Source organism: Nomascus leucogenys, chromosome 14 (assembly GCF_006542625.1).
Source record: "Nomascus leucogenys isolate Asia chromosome 14, Asia_NLE_v1, whole genome shotgun sequence".
Taxonomy (NCBI): Eukaryota; Metazoa; Chordata; class Mammalia; order Primates; family Hylobatidae; genus Nomascus; species Nomascus leucogenys.
In genome coordinates, this window is record NC_044394.1 from 7,487,390 (window position 1) to 7,508,145 (window position 20,756).

The 20,756-nt window shown below is 40.9% G+C and overlaps 1 protein-coding gene and 1 long non-coding RNA gene across 3 annotated transcripts; both read right to left on the bottom strand.

Annotated features, from left to right (window-relative positions):
* Window positions 1-74: 74 nt before the first annotated feature.
* Window positions 75-4,193, bottom strand: LOC115838390. Its single transcript, XR_004033404.1, has 2 exons — window positions 689-4,193; window positions 75-311 (listed from the first exon to the last, which is right to left on the bottom strand). It is a non-coding gene; the product is annotated as an uncharacterized LOC115838390 (long non-coding RNA).
* A 7,718-nt stretch (window positions 4,194-11,911) lies between these two features.
* On the bottom strand, window positions 11,912-19,507 carry SRSF1 (serine and arginine rich splicing factor 1). Of its 2 annotated transcripts, XM_030828244.1 has the most exons (6): window positions 17,941-19,507; window positions 17,340-17,524; window positions 16,802-16,974; window positions 16,415-16,601; window positions 15,924-16,042; window positions 11,912-15,001 (listed from the first exon to the last, which is right to left on the bottom strand). In XM_030828244.1, exons 1-5 carry the CDS (start codon window positions 18,132-18,134, stop codon window positions 16,020-16,022), a joined length of 762 nt encoding a protein of 253 aa, XP_030684104.1. In that variant the 5' UTR covers window positions 18,135-19,507; the 3' UTR covers window positions 11,912-15,001; window positions 15,924-16,019. The 2 variants fall into 2 exon arrangements, with proteins under 2 accessions (XP_030684104.1, XP_030684105.1); XM_030828245.1 differs by lacking the exon at window positions 16,415-16,601.
* Window positions 19,508-20,756: the final 1,249 nt, after the last annotated feature.

Below are 20,756 nucleotides of genomic sequence, written 5' to 3' on the forward strand. Positions count from 1 at the left end.
CTTCACTCCAAGATAGGATGTGAAATTCTATCCCAACACCCCTCCTCTCCCGCCAAAAATAAAAACAAGTGAGATAGTATAGACAAGAAATTATTTTAGTCCTTTAGTACAGTCTGTTTCCTCCTTCACCCCCAGAACAAAAATCGAACTTCTGGTTGGACAGCGTCAGATGTCACTGAGGTGACCCCAGCCTCTGTTTGCAGTTCCAAGTCTTCCGTGTAGGCGTCACTGCTACTGGAACTTTGTAGATGAGGAGCCTGTATGATGATGTCCTGAACATTTCTATCCTTTCCTCACACAGAGGGTAGCTACTGGGAATATCAGAGACAAGCTATTATTAAACAAGTGTCTCTAGTCCAAGACATCTCCTGTGGCAGGGAAATGAGGGGGCAGGCTGTATCAGTGATATTTTTATAAACTCTGGTTTTAGAAAAAATCCTTCAGATGGACGCATTATTTTAAGGCTTTAACATTTTCCAAAACCAACTGAATCTTATCCCCTCCATTTATCCCCCTCCAGACACTTCTAGTCAAGGTCACCATCTCCAACTTCCCCCATAGACAATAAAAATATGGCTGGAGAATTCTACTGTAATAGAAAACCAAGGAGATACAGTAATTTGAGTGTGTTTCCTTTCCATCCACTAGACAAGAATACCCCCTCCCATTCTTTCCTCCCCTCAGTCACCAGAATGAAGGGGCTGGAAAACGTTGGTCTGGTTCCTTTTAGAGCTGATTCCCCATTGGATACTGCCTGGAGGCCTTGGGGATGAATGAGAAGTTCTGCAGTTTGGATCAGTAGAAGCAGGTAACACATCAGGGAACCGGTCAGCCTAAGATAGGAGGGGACAGAAAATGATGAAAGAGTTTCTGATACATTTATCAGCTAAACTGCTATGGGTGACCCCCATGTCTCCTGTAATGTCCAAACCTAAGGAATTAACTAAGTAAACTAAAACCTTTGTGTTCTTGCTCTGGCCTTGGACAATGGAATTCTTTTTATTTTCATTCAGTGGATAGCAAATCTGCTTCTTCCCTGCCTTAACTCACTCAAGGTCTCTGTGATGCACTCCTGAGTTTTCCTCCTTCCCTGCATAGCCTTCTTCTCCCTAGCTACTGCCTTTCAAATTGGTGAAAATGAAGCTTCAGGATTATGAAAACTAGTACTTAATGAAGACCATTATTCTAATGACAATCTCGCTAGACTCTTTTGAACTTGTTACGCTGGGATCTAGAAACCCTTTCCCCAGCAATCTTTCACACAGCACCTCTGGGGAGGGGTTTCCCACTAACAGGAAATAGAGGTCAAGTGAAAACAGTCCAGTTCTCATTACTGAAGAGCTAAGATTCAGAAGAATCACTTTTCTTGAGGAAAATGGCTAATTCTATTTCTATCTATAAGACAAAATCAGAATTGTTGATTGCTCCTCAAACATTCTTTAAAAAAAAATTAACCTTTTAAGTTCATATAAATTTTAAACACTGAGCTATTTTCCAGAAGGAAAATATTCAGAAGTTTGAAACAAGTACTCAAAAACAATCGGTTCCAACTGTTAGAGGAATATAACGAAACCAGTATGATCAAATGCTCCATCCCTACCTAGAAGGGGCTATTTCTACTTTTAGGACAGACAATTTCTCTAACCAAACAAAAAAGGAGCTCTCTCCTTAAGTGAGCTTCCACAGACTATATACTGGGGTCCAGTCAAAAGACAGATGTCCAAAGACAGTAAATTCATCTTGATTATTGTAAACAATTTTCGGTGAGTGAGTAAATGGTATTACCTTCACCCATGATGAATAAAGCACCTAAGCCAAAAATACAATGTGCCTACATCTACCCAAACAAAAGTCAGATCCCCAACTGGCCCTGTTCAGGTTCCTCTCTCCTCCCACACTCCAAGTTATATAACCTGTCACCTAAACTTTTAGGGTCTCAGCTTCCTCATCTGGAAAATTAGAACAAAATATCTACCTCACAATGGCCACCTGTGGATTTAATGAGAAATATATGTAAGATGCTTAGAACATTTTCCAGAAATATAACAGATGGGAAATAAATATTTTTATTGGTGTTATCGAGTGGTTCTAGATTAACTTTGGGGCTGGGAACTCTGCACATAAGCTCTGAGCCAGTTAATTATTCCCTTTACTTTCACCAAGTGACAGGTTTTCTCCCATCCATTTCTCCTTCAAAGAGCCCTAAGGTAAATGGGCAAAGGGCTAATGACAAGTAACAAAGGAAGATGCCTATTAAAATCTGTTGTTCTAAACACAACTTTTAGTAAACATTAGAAAGCAACAGGATATTTCCTTCCTCGTTTGGAGAGAATTTTAAAGTCCTGTGAATACATGGAGGATATGGATTACAGACTTAGAATCCTAGGAAAAGAAAGTATCTCTGCCGTTGTCAATTACCTGTCCCCAGCTAAGACTGCTCCACAAACTAAAAACAAATCCAAAACTTTCAGTAGGGAATATCTAGTTAGAAGCTTCAAATTGGCAAGTTAATGGACCAACTCTTTATGCAAAAAAACCAGAACTGACAATTAACAAATTTAATAGTAAAAATCAAGATTGCAATATTTAGAAATACCAAAAAGTATTGGCCAGAAAGAAATAACCCTTCCATATCAGCCTCAATACAATCAGGAGAAAAAGCAACATTTTCAAAGTGACACCCCCCCACCATCCCCCCTTAAATACTCCAAACTCCTCAGGGAGGAAAGCAGAAGTTACCTCCTCACCGCCTGAACTGTCCAGCACACTAAGGGCTTTGAAGCCATTTGCCTTTTCCTTTGACCCATGTGGTCAGAAGTCAGGTTTGTGTTTCAATTCTACCACCTGAAGTATCACCAGGAGTTATTTAACTGGCAAGGTGAGGAAAGGGAAACAAGAATTCTTTTTCCTGAATACCCATTTAAGTTCCTTGACAACTGGAACAAAGTCATAGAGAGCAAAGGGACAATGTAACAAATCTACCCATTTTCCTAGTAGACACTGAGTTCAACTGGTAGTCAAGGGCTTTTAATTAAAACATTTTATTGTTTCTAAGAATGTTCACACAATCCAAGACTTCAAAAATGAGTCTAAAGCCATGGAAACACATTTATCACCTTCATGCTTGTTGAAGGACACCGGCAAAAATCAATGCTAAACCTATCAGCTTCATCCATTAAAGCATTTGCATAGAAATACTAACTTCCATTTTACAACTCTTTAATGACAGGGGAGAATATCCAACAAATCCCAAGTAAAATAGCATAGACCACAAGGAAAGAAACTAAGACAAGTCAAAAATACACCAAGTAAGAAATTCGATACAACTGGAAAACATAGGCACCAACATTCCTCCTTTGGACACCTGTTCCTTACTGCCCTCAGATGCCCCAGGACACGGTAATGACTGAGCATGGAAAAAGTAGGTAATGGGTCACACAAATTTGGTGGTCCTGCACCAAACTACAAAGATTAGCTCAATTATAGCATTGTGCTAATAGTAAAAAAATAAATTCCTACACAAAGTTTCTCGGGTACAGAGGTGAACCTCTTCTCATTGGCTATAGCCTCCACCCCAAATACATCCCACCAGTTAAGAGGGATATAATGACACTAAACAGCATTGTTTAGTGTCCTGTGCACCCATCTACATCACCAGAAAAAAAATACTGTTCATATGCAAAAAAATTTACTAATTGTTAATGCCTGGCCAGATGTTCTTGTGAAGAGCAAGGCAGGGCAAAAACGTTATCAAGTGAATACTCTATCCAAACTCCAAGAGAAACATCTCTCTCCAGTTTTTCTTCAGAGTCAATTTGATTTTCAACTGAGGGTCCCTCCATTCTTGGCAATGAGAGGACAGTGGATAATGAAAACAGGTGTTCAGAAACCTATGCAGTATGCTCCCTGGGTAAGGAAGGTGAGCAGCAGTGACCTAAGACACTGACATGACCTCATGACTAGCAAGACCAAACTTTGAGAAAGCTGCTCCATTCCAGAAATCAATGCCAACAGATGGCAACACAAGGCCTAGATAAGATCTGGCTTAGGCTCCAGAAAAGGGAATTAACTTTTTAAAAGGATATTTCTTGACCTTGAGAAGTAGAAAGTGCCTAAAGGGCCGGACGTGGTGGCTCGCACCTGTAATCCCAGCACTTTGGGAGGCCGAGGCAGGTGGATCACCAGGTCAGGAGATTGAGACCATCCTGGCTAACACGGTGAAACCCCGTCTCTACTAAGAAATATAAAAATTAGCCTGGCATAGTCCCAGCTACTTGGGAGGCTGAGGCAAGAGAATGGTGTGAACCCGGGAGGCAGAGCTTGCAGTGAGCTGAAGATCGCGCCACTGCACTCCAGCCTGGGCGACAAACCGAGACTCCGTCTCAAAAAAAAAAAAAGTGCCTAAAGTTCTACATTCAGTCATCTGGTCCAGGCATAAAAGCAGGTGAAGGGGCCTGCTGAGCTGGTTATTAAAAGCTCTACACATGGACAACAGCTGTACTCAGCATTTACTCTTTAAGCTGTGAATAACACATCAAGCTTACCTGCTGCTGTCCACAAATACTACTTGAAGCACTTCACCCTTGGTTGCCTGAGTAGTGGCAGAAAGCTCTCTGCTAGGCCTGAGGGGAGACCAGAATTCCTAGAGGACAGGATAGATTTTGACCTGATGAACGATTATTAAGGTACACAGGGAAGAATCTAGATTTTTTCCTTTGAAGTACCTTTGGTCTCTAACAAGGCACACAAGGCTCTATTCAACTAGCTGACAGAAGTTAATTAGCCCTCTACCCCCAAGGCCTGACCCTGCCCCCTGCTAGCTTTTTGTTTTACTGACCTTATGTAAGTCCCACCTCCTCAGCTTCACCTCCCTCCTCCAGCTGTTTCCTCTTATTTCTGCAGCTTCCTCTTTCTTCCCACCTCTCCTTTCACTTTCTCCCCTTTCATTCAGAAATGAATGCTCAGAGAGCAGATGGCAAGCAGTCAACCCAAGCCAGTGAAAACACTTCCTGAGCACCTGGTACGAAGACCAGAAACACACTGTGGGTGCTGGAATACAGAATACACGTTATCCCTGTCTTTTAGCAGTTCATACTTTAAAGGAGAAAGGCACCATATACTTATTCCTCACATATGAAAGGATATTTTCAGGCCAATTTATTTATAATATGGGACAAAATGATTGTTTGCATCAGAACTGATAACTTTTACTCCTACAGTAATTTTTCCGTGGCCTCCTACATAGCACATCTAGTGAAACTGATTCTGAAGCCTGATGAAGCCCCATGTACGTTCTATACACTTTAGCTGTGTTACTCTCATCAGTTAAGAAAAGCACATGCAGAGTTCAAGTTGGTACTACAATGTGTGGTTAGTCTTCTCCCGAGAACTGAGAAAATTCAGGTAAACTTGACTATTAGAGGGTAGGTTTGGAGTTTGTTCCAGTGATCTCCTTAAAAATGGCTTAAGAGTTTGAGATAAAACTCCTGTGGGAAACAGGGAGAAAGGGATGGGGCACAAATCCACATCTTAAATCAGTAGGTTACTCTTTAGCTGTTTCTCCCAGTGGCTTGAAGAGCCCTGGTAAACACCCAGTCCTCGATATATCAAATGGACGGCACTCAGAGACAGCTCAGATACAGCCCCTCGTTCAGGCTGTGGTTGAGAATTCCAACCCAGAAAGATGTAGTGAAGATTTCCAAAGGCCAGCCAGGGCACCCCAGGGACTAACTTCCCAGTTCATAATTAATTTTAACCATCTTGAATACAAAACAAAGACCTCTCTAATGTGGACTCTCCTTAGAAAAATGGCTTGTATGTAGAATTATCCCAGAACTATTATGGAAACATTGGTATTTCAGTAAAATAATTACTGAGCACCTACTAAATGCCAAGAGCTGTACTGTCACTGGGGATACTTCTAAGAATCTTCTCTACTGAAGAAACCAAGCCTTGCAAAGAAATAATTATAAAACAGTTACAGACATTTGTACCAAGTGCTTAACGAGCATTGGGAAAGGAAATTTTTAAAGGGCTATTTGTTTTCACATAAGTGACAGTTTTGACACTGTAGATTACCAACTAGGGCTGAACACAAAAACTGATACCTAAGAGGTTGTATACGTAGGCTACGTGTAATGCAGACATTTTTATTGGAAACTGGAAGTTACCACACATTGGCTTTTAAAACTTAAATTCCTAGAGTGGGTCATTTTTGTGGATCTGTTACTAATATAAATTTAAGTGTATACTCAGCTATCAACACAAATGCAGATGTTTTAAACATTTACCCTTTCACAGGTTCTTTTCTATGATTTTTTTGTGGGGCTGCTGCATAGTTATTGAGTGGCTAGCCAGGCCTCAGCCACTGTATGACCAGCTGTCCTCCTGTGGGACCAGCCTCAATAGTAGGGGTCAAGAGAGGGCCAGGGCTTCTCTGAGAGAGCTGGCTGTGCACTGCACAATGGAAAGCCAAGGAGCTAGGCATCCCTCTTTCTTGCTGCCAGGCTCTGGAACATGGCCACTGTGACTAGATGTAGTCCTACTCTAGAACAACCCTCAGCACACAGGGTAAGAACATGGATCAAAGACAGCACCATGGGACACCCTGCTGGCATCTGGTAGATATTACAGGTGTTTCTCACTTGGGTCAGACTTTTCTCCCCGAGGCCTCCCAACTGGAAAATGCAGGCTGGCTTTACAAAGAAATGTGATAGTAAAACAAGAATTTCTCATCACAAGACCTGGATTCAAGTTCTGGGCCTGCCACTTTAATATCTCTGGGCCTATTTCCTCAAACTGCAAAATGAAACTAAATACTACGTGAGAATTAAAATGAGCCACAGTATCAACACTGGACGCAGTGGCTCATACTTGTAATCCCAGCACTTTAGGAAGCCAAGGTGGGAGGACTGCTTAAGCCCAGGAGTTCAAAAACAGTCTGAGAAACAGAGCAAGATCCTGTCTCTACAAAAAATATAAAAAAGGTAGCAAGGGTATAAACTTTTGAGGTTACTATTCTAGGAATATGCATGATCTGACTGAAGAACACAGTGTCTCAGATTTAAGCTATGTGGCACACCTGCCTAAGATTTCAATAATGTATTTATTCACAAACATTTATTAAGGTGCAGGTACTAGCATTCTGGACATCTTAGAAATGTCAAAGTTTAAAACGTAGCCTTTGGGGGGCCGGGCGCAGTGGCTTATGCCTGTAACCCCAGCACTTTGGGAGGCCGAAGTGCGCAGATCACGAGGTCAGGAGTTTGAGACCAGCCTGGCCAACATAGTGAAACCCTGTCTCTACTAAAAATACAAAAAACTAGCGAGATGTAGTGGCAGGTGCCTGTAATCCCAGCTACTTGGGAGGCTGAGGCAGGAGAATCGCTTGAACCCAGGAGGTGGAGGTTACAGTGAGCTGAGATTGCACCACTGCACTCCAGCCCAGGTGACAGTACAAGATGTCGTCTAAAAAAACCAAACAAACAAAAACAACAAAACAAAAAAACCAGCCTTTGCTCTCAGTTTACTATGTAGCTGAGGAAAACAAAACATACATGTTAAACTAGAGAACAGCTTAAGGGCAACATGTGAGTGCCTGCACAGATAGCACACTTTCTAAAACATGAAGAAAAGCAAAGAAGAAATAATGCAATTAGTTCAAGAATGCTTCAGTCATTAGGTGTGATCATGAAGGGGTGAGGTTTTTAATGGCAAAAGGAATGGGGCTGCTTATGGGATTTATGGTGTGGGGTGTTAAAATGTATGAATGCTGGGTCTCCTGGTTTTGAGAGAATTGTTTAAGCTTGCTGATCCTATAACCCTAAAGACCAGGGTCAGGGTCCTGAAGTAATGCTTAAGCCTCCCAACCCAAGAAATAACATACATACTATCTAGTCTTTTCACAATACATCCTTATGTATTAATCTCTTTATGAATAGTTACCAACAAAAAAAGAACCAAAATGATTCCATCCCAAAGAGAAATATGCAGGAATTCTCGCTGAGGCAATACCACTAAATTCTGAGGCAACTTAAAGCTTCCTCTGTAAGAAGCTTAAAAGAGAATGACTGAAAAAGGATACCTAGGAGGCAACTACTTAGTCTTTTAGGAGACAATGTCATCAATTCTTGATGATCTGTATTGAAAGTGTGCACAGCTTACATCAAAACCACTTACTTTGGTCTTACAATTGGTCTGTCTTTGCAAGACCAATTCTCGGAGCAACATTTACTTATCCAATTATACTTGGACTTAGGCTAGCATTTAGATTAATTCAAATTTTCTGGCTTCACATCTGAGGAGTTATTAGTATTAAAATACCTTCTCCAATAATCCACCCAGTTAACGAATAGCTTGTGAAACAGACTTCTACAGTGCTTTGTTTTTAGGGAGTTCTAAATTCTTTCCATCTCACCAATCAATATTAAAACTGTCAGCACTGCATTTACCTCATTGGGAAATATAAATATATTCAGTTCCTGGGTCTGTAGAGTTAAAAAATATATATATTTACCAAATCAACCAGGGTAAGGGAAGATGTGATTGAGAACAGGATAAATTGGAAAGGTAGAATATAACCCACTGTTAACTCATATTAAGGGAGTGACATGTTTTAAGAAACTGGAGTCACTGAAACCAGCTTTAACACTTCAGTAATATGAATTTGGGTACAGACAAAAATGCTGATATGGCAACTGGAGATGGGAAGACAAATCCAAACATCATCTTGAAGAACTCTATTTGGCAAGTAAACAAATCTCTAGGTTAGTCTAAATCATAGATGCGGTGGCACCCTGAAGACACAGAACTTGACTATCATCTTGCTGCAAATTTACTATTTTTAGAGTACAAAGGAGCCATTTGAGTTTTCTTTGGAATGTGCTCGTTACGCTGCGAACCAACATTTTACATTTCTAGCCTTAAGTTGTGGATGTCAGCTAGGCGCGCTGGCTCACACCTGTAATCCCAGCACTTTGGGAGGCCGAGGCGGGCGGATCACTTGAGATCAGGAGTTCAGAGACCAGCTGAGCCAACATAGTGAAACCCTGTCTCTACTAAAAATACAAAAACTAGCCAGGTGTGGTGGTGGGCACCTGTAATACCAGCTACTTGGGAGGCAGGAGAATTGCTTGAACCCGGGAGGCGGAGGTTGCAGTGAGCCGAGATTATGCCACTACACTCCAGCCTGGGTGACAGGTGAGACCCTGTGTCAAAAACAGACAAAAAAAAAAAATGTGAATGTCACTCTTGGTGTTATTTTATAGTTCAAATTTCTAGGCATGCCACCATTAAGGGTAGAAGAGATTCACCCAGCACTTCCCAGTCCTATCTAAAGGTTATACCTTCCCTTTTGTTTGACTGATCCTATAGTCTTAAGTATTAAGCCTTAATAATTGTTGAAAGCTTATCCCAAAATGACATATAAAGACTCCTCTAATACACAGCACCTGAGGGAACAATTCTACCATGGTTTTTCTTAGCACTTTACAATCTCCAGGTTTAGCACTTTTCTTTCTACAAGAATTCTGAATTTTCATTTGCCTAATTTGTGGCTTCAGAGTGCGTCTTCAAAAGTTATTTTAAAATTATCAAAGGGACACCAGAGCTAACATTTACAGGATTAAAGACAGGCTTCAATCTAGTTAGTGCCCTTTCAGCTGTCAATCCAATTTGCAGCAAGACTAGTTAACAGTAACTACCTTCTGTATCCTTCCTTGCTACTTAGTGTTACCTTAGCAGGCAAGGAAATCACTACTGTGTAAACTTGATTACTTTCCCCCCACAAGAAGTCCACTTTGTCCACTTTTAGTGCTTTATTCTTTGAAGCAGACCGATTTTCTAAAATTAATATTTTAAGGCCAGTTGTCCCACACCTGTCTTCTGGATGACTAAATCCCATCATGTGGGCCTAAAAGGTTTAGTATTCTCAATGACAATTTATGCTGTAAACAGGAGACAAGTTTGTGTCCTTTCCATTTTTTATAAAAGAAACCTGGGGAGAAAGTGGTGATAGGAATGACAGATACTAGAAGCGTTTAATTCTCAGTAATTTTCAGCTGTTAATATGGCATTAACTACTGTGTGTACTGACTTTTTGGTCACAAGACAACCTGCTACTTAAGTGAGGCCTAGAAAATAGAAAACAGCTAAGTTGACACATAAGTAGGATTTTAAGACAAACTTTAAGAACCTCTTAGTAATACTGAGAAATAAGATAATCACATCTGAAACTGTCACTCCATAAAAGCAAACTGCAGGTCTCTGAAAGCATATTCATTTCTTCTAGTTCATAACCAAATTGTTATGTCTAGTTTTCCCCCAGCACACCTAACTCCTGTTCCCAATTCTCACATTCATGGCCTTATTATTCCATACCTGATGTACAAGGTAGGCAGAAAAAGAAGCAGACTTATGTCTTCAGTATTTTCTTAGTCCCACAACCTAGATTTGTTACAAAATGAGTGACTGTAAGTTAAACTCTACTGAAAACCTAAATGGATGCAAAAGCTGAAAAGGGGAATAATTTTGCACAAAAGATAGGAAGACAAAGGTAAAGTTGCAAGAAAACTTACCCAAACCATCTAACTTTAGAGCTGATACAGAGGATCAAGGTAGTTAGCTGGTCTCCACTTTGTTGTATGTATCTATAATGGGGATTATTTCCTGCTTAATTTTGTGTTATACCTCCCTCTAGTGGCTAAGTGATTTTCCCTAGCACAATACAGTATGTTGTAAAAAAAAATAAAATAAAATAAAAATTAAGACCTATTTCTACAAGTTGTTTTTGTTTCAAAGTGCATTTGGTGGAGGTGAGTATAGCATCTTAGAGAAGTTGCTTCCACTATCTTTATGTCCACAGTTCTGCCAGTAGTTGGCACTTATAAGTTGTCTGGTGACAGAAGTCTGATGCTTTTTAACCCGATGCTTGAGTATCAAGCTGACCTAAGTGTTCTGTTTTGCTTACCTAAATAGTCAACTTCTTAACGAAAAGTCATGTATGACTTTTCACCCCCTGAAATCCCAGCCTAGCACCTATTAAAATGTAAATTACAAATGTTGTATCTGCCTAAATTAACTTCTATATGACAAAGAGTAATTTATTCAATTTTTATTCTGTGCATTAATGAAGCATGTAGTGTTTTTATAATAATTAAAAAATCCTTCCTTTAATCACTACAAGCTCACAACCACCCTCGGGGTTGTTAGGCATTAGCTTTCAAAGCTACCAAGAAGCACTGCAAAGGTCTCAGTAACAGAAATAAGTACTGGTTTAAGTATACTATAATCTCTTGGGGTTTGTTTAAAGCAAGTTACTTTTGGCAGCACTACTATTCATTCAATAGACAATCACGATAGACATAATGAACAGATGTTTCCTTATAATCTCTGTACTTCATGCCAATTCCAGCTTTTCCTATAGGATCTAATTGGTCAATGTTCCTTTAAGTACTGATACAGAAACAATAACTCAAAAGAATGTTGTATTGTACACTCTAGGATGCCTGAGTATTTGCTTCAATGGGATATAATTGTTGAGTCCACTATTACAACAGAATGTAAAGAAATGTGCGCCATACCTTTTTTTCTTGTGGCTGCTTCAGCCTAAAAAGATGGGGGAACTTAAAATTCAATCAATAAAGGATTCACAATAACAGGTTTTTCAGTCAAGACACCCCAGTTACAGACAAAAGCATTAGGCCTGTGTATGCTAGTACAGTTCCTACAATCCCTTATATGAACTCTTTGGAGATAGACATATCTGGGATTCAGAGCTGTATGCCCTTTATAACGTACATATATACCCTGTATTACATAAAACCCTCATCAAAGTCTGTGGCAACTGTGCAATGAATAATGACGTTCAACAGGAAACAGTTTAGTCACACTAAGTGCAAAATGAAGGCAGCAATTCTGGTCAGGGTTCACATTTAATTAGCTCAACAACAGAAAATCTTTTGTTTTCATAGTTTTTGGATTTCAAAAAATGGGTAAGAGACTGTAATCTGTTTTCTGCGTTTGCACTCTTCATACTGTGATGGAAATAATAGTGGTTATGTTACAACAGAACTTCAGTCTAACAGTTTCTCATCTTTTAATACTATTTATGGTAAATACATATATATAACTTACTTGCAATTTAAATTACAAAATTCATATACAAAGTAAGCAAAAAGGCACACATAAGAAATTCACCTTGACCACAGAAATGTGAAAACACCGGTCCTAATGACCAAGACAATGTTTCAAAGACAACACCAAGAAAAGTTGAGATTCTACAATAAATCACATTAAACACAAGCACTATGATGCCCAGACGTGAGCACTGAATATTTACTGAAGCGTAAAACTTAGGAAAATCGTTTTATGGGGAATCTATTCATATTCCAAACAGCATTTTAAAAAACATTAAACTTAGCATAGTTTTAAAAACAAAATTCAGATCCAAACAATCAAGAACCAGAAAATGTGTTTCTTACCTTTTGTTTCCAGTAGGATGTGGGCTGAACAGCAAGGTGGGTTATTCAATCTGATGTTATGAAAAGTAATTGCTTCTTAAAGAGACTTAGGTTTTTCCTTGGTTAGAAAATAATTATAGGCTCCCTAAAATATTTTAAGGGGACATAAATAGGGAGAAGAGGGGGAAATTCCAAGGCAGCTTTTGTAGTTTCAAAAGGGTGTAACTTTCTTCTAATAATTGCCAATATGGATAGAGACCTAAAGGTCCACTTTCTGAGACTATAATTAGGAGCAGTCCATACTTCCCATCAGAGCTTTTAGCTGTCTGGTCATCTTAACTACAAAACCTATGCCCCTTTACTTTTCATTAAGTAAACATTAGGTCCTGTCTAATCTTCAAATTCAGCCTGTGTAACAAGGAATACTGTCTCATTTCAATGTGAGGTTAGAATTACTATAACTTTTAGTAAAGCCCATCTTTCAACTTTAAACGCTCAAACTTGAGTGAAGGCTATTTACATTTTTGGTCGTTTCCAAAACATTCAATGAACACAAATGAACCAAAGTTTACTTCAGTCTAGGTCACATTAACCTTCCAAAATGATCATTAATCATTTATTTTCCCTTTAATAATCTGATGAATTTTTAAAATGTTCTACACATAAAACTTAGAATTTAAAGAATGTCATGTAAAATTATTCAAATTTTAAACAGTAAATCTGCCTTTTGGCCATTACATTGAATTCTTAGATAAAAAGAGCTACATCCTTAATAAATTTACACTAAGTACTTAGTGAAATTCTGCATTCAACTTAACATCCCCTCTTCGCAACATTCCACAACGTTCATTAAAATCTACCGATTGGGGTGACCTTACACATTTCTTCCATTACCAAGATTTCTGGTTTTCCCTAGGTTTTTAATTGTCACCCGAATAATCACCTTAAATTCAACTTCCAACTATGATTAGCACCCAAGGGAAATGTTAAAGCTATTTATTTTAGGTCCCCTCCTCCAACCTAAATAGTATCAAGGGGCTGTCAGACAAATACAAAAAGTAGCAGACTAAAAGTTTTTAACAACTGCTTTGGTAGAGAACACCAAAGTTTTTGGTACAAAATCATCTTATGGTTGAGAATGGCTTATAAGGCAAAATTCTAAATGCCCAGCTTTTTTTAGCAATGTTTCATCCAAAGCAGCAGTTAATCTTGTACACTCTTTCCCTTTCAAAAAAGAAATGTGACTTGTGTTAAAAGTTCTACAGGCTGAGCATGGTGGCTCACACCTGTAATCCTAACACTTTGGGAGGCCAAGGCAGGCAGATCACTTGAGGCCAGGAGTTTTGGGACCAGCCTGGGTAACACAGAGAAACTGCATCTCTACTAAAAACACAAAATTAGCCAGGCAAGGGTGGCACACACTTGTAATCCCAGCTACTCGGGAGACTGAGGCACGAGAATCACTCGAACCCAGGGGTGGAGGTTACAGTGAGCCCAGATCACACCACTGCACTCCAGTCTGGAGAACAGAGCGAGACTCTGTCTCAAAAACAAAAAAAACAGTTCTAATACATCTGTGCTGATGTTAACATTTAATACTTACCTTTTTTTGAGATGAGTTTCATTGAGAATCTCAAAAGCTATCTCCAAGTGAACATTAATTTACTAGCCATCAACCAATCTTGCACAAAAGCCTATGTTGTCTATGACCACCAGAAAATAAGCAGCATCTATAGTTTTTTAACCACTTTATAACAAAGTAGAGAAGCTTATCTTTCAGATGCTAGATCCACCCCCCACCGTCATTTACCAAGTTACATACACAAATGCCTTATTCTCCCCTTTTGCTTTCCCCTGAAGACTTTTACAATTAACAATAAAAGATGGCTAATACCATTAGATTGCCTTTTAAGAACTTTTAATTTGCTAACACATTAACACAAGAGTCAAAATCTTATCTTACTTAACAATTTAAAGATTAACTGATAGACCCAGTTAGAATCTTACATGAAGAGGAAAAAGGACAACCATGCATAGTTTTTTAAAAAATGTTTATTTTTTCAAAGAAAATGGCAATAGCCAATTGGAAACCTACTTATTCTTCAACTCCAATTTTGTTTTCTTTAAATTTAGAAGTGACTTACTGATTTACTATTTTAAACAAACCCCCCCTTTCCCCTTTAAATGTTTACCATCTACTCGTGCTGAATCCTTCCAAGGAGATTGCTCCAGCGTTTATCTCCAGGTCCTCGCTTTGCTCCTTTTACCAAAAAACGCAAAACACAATTCCATCGTGCATCTTAAGGGCTCCAATCGTCAAAAATAGGAAAAAAAAATTCTTTGGAATAGCCAATTAAGTTGAATAAAAAAATCCACACGAATGCGGTTTGGTTGGGGCAGGAATCCACTCCTATGTTCCTGGTAATCTGATCCCGCTCCATGAATCCTGGTAATTCATCCTCCCTATCCTATCCACATTATGATTTGAATCCAATGATCCAGCTCCAAGGATTGGGATCCAGTGAGCCCTCTCCAATCCAAACCTTTATAACCAGCAAAACCAAAAAAGAGGAGGCAAAATGTTAGATACTGTAATCAAAAAAGGTTTCTGGGGAATGATGAGTTATGTCTGTCATCAGTTTAACAGATGCACATCAATAACTATCAAATTCCCCAAAACAAGTTTCTGAATGGTGTTCAGATAAATTTTAGAAACTTAATCATCATAGAGACTAATTGGAAGAAGCATTTTGTATTTACAGTTCAACTGATAATGCCAACACTTGTTACTGTACAGCGTATTACAGGTTTCGTGGTTGCAAGAAGTTACGTAATTTAAGTTTACTGGCATTGCTACCCACCTAAGTCTAAAACTAAATCTAATGCTCCCATTTGCAATTTAATTTGTAAATTAAAGTCTTTTAAACATATGAACCAATTATGAATATTAGTTTAAAGGGGAAGGTGAGACTTAAAAGTATTCCCAACTAGGTTATCTACACCAATACATTGGAACTCTATATTTTGCTTTCATTTTGTCTTAAAAAAAATGAAATAGCAACGCTCTATCAGTCACACAGAGGACATGCAGATTTAGCAGTATTGATATTATACTCTATCTTGTTGGATTTAAAGACACCCTGTACCCACATGTACACCAACAGCAGGTCACACATTAACAGTTGTAACTAAGCACTGTGACAAATTAGCCAGTTCTTCCCACATTAGTCCCTATTAAAACAAAAATGGGGGGAAGGGAGCAAAATAAGTTGCTACAAAATGGGCAATATAATTTTGCCACAATTGCCAAGGTTTAAAGAGCAAAGCAATTGTAGCTAAAGATAACTGAATAAAATGTTTGCAAGTGTTTTAAGGAAAATGTATATAATCATTTTTAACCCCTGCCTTTTAGTATAAGGTCAATACTGCCAATTTCATCTGTGACAATAGCACTTGGAGTCATACCATTGCCTCCATTATTGATCTGATCCTCCTCAATCCTCCTTTTGACAATCCTAAAATGATTGAAATGTGCTCCACAATCCTTAATCCAAAGCATTCTTAATCCATCTCTTCAGATATGTCTACAGAAAGACACATGAAAAGCAAGATAAACATAAGAACTTCCCCAGGTAAGATAACCACAAACACCCCCAACATCCCAGTTCACACAAACCAGGGCAGATAGACATTTACACAATATCACAGTCTGAAGAGTATGGAGTTAACTAAATTTAAACAATCCTGTCTATGACATCACTTAAAATACAATTTATCAAAGACACGAAGGGAATGTAGATGTTAGGAGCAAGGGGATATTACAAGAATGCAATTCAACACTTTAGCCCATTCTGAACAAAACAGTTTGAATTAAAAAATGAAAAGATTGTACTGAATAAAGGAAAACTGTATACAACATGGGTTCTACAAAAAGTGTCACCAATCATCTTATGTACGAGAGCGAGATCTGCTATGACGGGGAGAATAGCGTGGTGATCCTCTGCTTCTCCTTGGGGAGTAACTGCGACTCCTGCTGTTGCTTCTGCTACGGCTTCTGCTACGACTACGGCTTCGAGATCGAGATCTTCCATAACTTGGACTTCTGGGCCCATCAACTTTAACCCGGATGTAGGCAGTTTCTCCCTATTGGATAGACAGAACTTTCCATTGAAAGATCTAAGCTTTCATCTATCTTCAGGCATGCTGAATGAATACAATGTAACTAAAACCAGAAATCTGGCAATTTACTTGGACACCCTTGCCTGAATCCTTACCTTGAAATTCCACTGTTAAGACCACTGTATCCAATTCTGGTCAAAAAAAAGAATACGTGTATAACCTACCTCATGAGATCTAAACTTAGTGTTATCCAGTTTTCGAACTGCATAGGTCATATCTTCTTTCCGTACAAACTCCACGACACCAGTGCCATCTCGGTAAACATCAGCATAACATACATCACCTGCTTCACGCATGTGATCCTTTAAATCCTGCCAACTTCCACTTGGAGGCAGTCCTGAAAAAGTGATTTATTTTTCTTAGTATCAATTATCTTAAATTTCACGTTAAGCTGGTAAGGTACGTTAGGACAAAGAGTACTTTAAAGTACTTAATAGGTGTACTTAAGTGATACCAGGTAAAGAGCTGTAAGATTCTGGAATCCAGAGTCCAAAATTATTTGTAACGATCTTCGTATCTAGTACCGCAACCTAATTTGATAAATCACCACAGCAGCAATCCTCGTTTATTAAATTCACCCAAAAACTAAAGCAATTTAAGACCTAGCATGAAAAATTTGCAATTATTAAACCGGTCACGCAAGAGAAAAATTTTAGGTAGTTTCCGTCCCTTCACATCAATCCACACAACCAGTACACTCACCAGAGACAACCACTCTGTTTTCAGACCGCCTGGATGGGGGGCCATAGCGACCTCGGGGAGCTCCGCCACCTCCACCCCCGCCGCCGCCTCGGCCTGTTCCACGGCCGCTTCGAGGAAACTCCACCCGCAGACGGTACCCATCGTAATCATAGCCGTCGCGACCATACACCGCGTCTTCCGCGTCTCTGCGGGATCGCAGAAGGTAAAAGGCATGAGAAAGACCAGGAGAAGAAGCTCGCTCACTCGGGAACCAGCAAACCCCCCGCACATGCGCACCCAACGTGGAAGAGCCCACATGCGCCGCATAATAGGAATGGCCCCTCCCCCACCCAGACACACGCCAGGCTCCCAACCACTACACCAGCCCTCAGCGCCTCAGTTTCCCGCTCCAGCCTGCGAATGGGCTCCGGGGACGTCCAAGGCGAGGCGCCAGAGAAGCCACACCAACTCAGCTCCTGACTCGACTCCTGCATGGGCGATACAGTCTCGCCCCAACCTCTCTAAGAGCCCCCGCTTCCCCGTTCTCTATGTTAAGGCCTTGGAGCCTTCCCCAACTACTCGGACCTATTTCCTCAAGGCTGCAAGCCCCATGCCGCCTCACCGCGGGTCCTCGAACTCAACGAAGGCGAAGGGCGGTCCCCCGCGGCGATTCTTGAGGTCGATGTCGCGGATAGCGCCGTATTTGTAGAACACGTCCTCAATGTCCTTGGTTCGGATGTCTGGAGGTAAGTTACCCACGTAGATGCGGCAATCGTTGTTCCCTGCGGGGCCACGAATCACACCACCTCCCGACATGGCGGTGACGAAAAGCGCGGACTCGAGAACAGGCCTTCCCACCAAGCCTAGCGCACGGCAGAGCGAGCCCGCAGCGGCACCACGTCTCCCGCGGCCCCTCCAAAATGGCGCCTTTATCAGCTCGGCGCACGGATATGGGGGCAGACAGAGGAAGAGAAGCGGAAGGAAACAGCGATTCGATACCAACACGCACGCGCGGGAGCGCAACGCATGCTGCGAAGGCTACGCTAACGCACGCGCACGCACGCGCGACGTCAGCCTCCGCACGAAGGGAAAAAAAAAGTCCCCTGCGTTCCCAGCTTGGGGTGGTTTGTGAACAGGGTAACCAGCCGTTTGGTAAAAGTTAAATAACGAACTTTCGTTAAAGGAGCTAGTCATCCAGGTCGGGTCTTGAGGGATGGTCGATTTCCCCAGGAATGAGGCTCTTTGAAAGCAACTCGGCGCCTTCAAAGGACTTGGTGAAACCTAGCCTAAAGCGTTGTCCCACCATGCTGTGCGGCGATAACGGCCTTTGGCGGGAAAGAGTCTCGGAGGCGGGGCCAAAGGGGGACGGTCCGGGCGGTTGCTCCGGAAACCCGGGTATCTTCGAAGAGTGCGTCTAGTCCAGAGCTGAGTTGCCGGTGATTGAATGGAGAGCTGGGGCGTTGGTTTGTCTTCCCCACGCTGCTGCGAACAGGCCGTGGCTGCTTAGACACATGTGTCTAATTTAGCGAAACCGATTTAGATTGCTTAATCCTCTTCATTAAGTACCGTTCCACCTTCTCGTCAGAACTTTGCATAGCTCGGTTCAGCGCTCCTTGTGCTAGTCGCAGTGGGTCCGTATCCCGACCGGCAACGTGGTATCTGCCAACCAGAAGGGGTAACACCGTACTGCCTCTGGGACCCACACCTTTTTATCTCTTGTTAATCGCCTGTCCGTGGGACTAGCGCAGAATGCCTGCAGAATGAGTTGTTTCTGTTGTTTGCTTTCAAAGAACGGGAAGGAAGAAAGGGTGCGTGTGTGCAGTCCTTTTTTCAAAAGTTTCCCCTAAAAGTTACTGATACACCAGGTTTTGAAAATACCGGTCCTCTCAGGTAATAAAATGGAGCAAAATGGATGTGAGAACCGTAACCACTAGAGACCGCGGTTGCTATTCAGGACTGTTATCCTATTTGCCTGCGGCATTGGGAGATAACATTTTACTTTTTTTTTCGACGTCTGAAATCTGGATTTTTATGTGAAATCCTGGGATTTTTAAACGTCGCTAATGAATTCAAATTCAAATCAGGCTGGGCGCGGTGGCTCATGCCAGCACTTTGGGAGGCCGAGGCGGTTGGATCACTTGAGGTCAGGAATTCGAGACCAGCCTGGCCAACATGGTGAAATCCCGTCTCTACTGAAAAAACAAAAAATTAGCCGGGCTTGGTGGCGGGCGCCTGTAATCCAGTCTACTCGGGAGGCTGAGGCAGGAGAATCGCTAGAACCCTGGAGGCGGAGGTTGCAGTGAGCCGAGATGGTGCCTTTGCACTGCAGCCTGGGCTACAGAGTGAGACTCCTTCTTAAAAAAAAAAAAAAAAAAAAAAAAAAGAGGGGGAAATAACAACAAATTAAAATCAAACCGTGCAGTCATAAGTTTGCCATAACAGATCTACACCCTGAATTTAAGGGATAATTTTCTTCATGTTATTTATTTACAGCAGTCCCTTTCCGCAAGGATGTGAGGCAATTTACAAAGATGCTATAAAACATTATTAAAACTAGATGAGGCTGGGCGTGGCGGCTCACTCCTGTAATCCCAGCACTTTGGGAGGCCGAGGCGGGCGGATCACCTGAGGTCAGGAGTTGGAGACCAACATGTCGAAACCTGTCTCTTCTAAAAATACAAAACATTAGCCGGGCATGGTGGCGCGTGCCTGTAGTCCCAGCTACTCGGTAGGGTGAGACAGGACAATCTCTTGAACCCTTAGGAGGTGGAGGCTGCAGTGAGCGGAAATCACGCCACTGCACTCCGGCCTGGGTGACAGAACAAGACTCCATCTAACAACAACAAAAAATACTTGAGTAAGAAATCAGAGGAATGGGAAAATAAGGGGTGGATTAAATTAAATAAGCATAAATTGCTATACAAAATGCCTGCAGTGAAAGCCCGTTGAATTTGTTGAGGTAGATTGCAAATTTTACTTTAGTCTTCCCAGAAGTCACGGTAAAGAAGGGTACAGAAGTATTGTGTATTCAAAATCCAAAGTGCCTTTGGGATAAAAATAAATAGGTCATACAGGAGAAGGACATGTTTTCCTAATTCTAAAAGCTGATGAAATATATTTTACAAATGTTTCTCGGTGACCCCAAAATACAAATTCAATTTGAAATGAGCAGGGATGCTTGGTCTTTTGTCTGTAGATCCTCAGTATATCCACAGATGACCTTTGGTAATCCTTGAGCTTTCTGTAATATTTTCCAAAATTATATGCATGTGTGCATGTACAAAATTATATGCATGTGTGTACTTTTTTCTGGGAAGAGGATTTGGAATTTTGATGAACTTCTTAAAGGAGTCCATAGATCCCAAAAGGAAAAAGAACTTCTGAAAATTGTCAAGGGAAGGATAGATTGCCTATCCTTCAGACCATCCTTCAAGTATA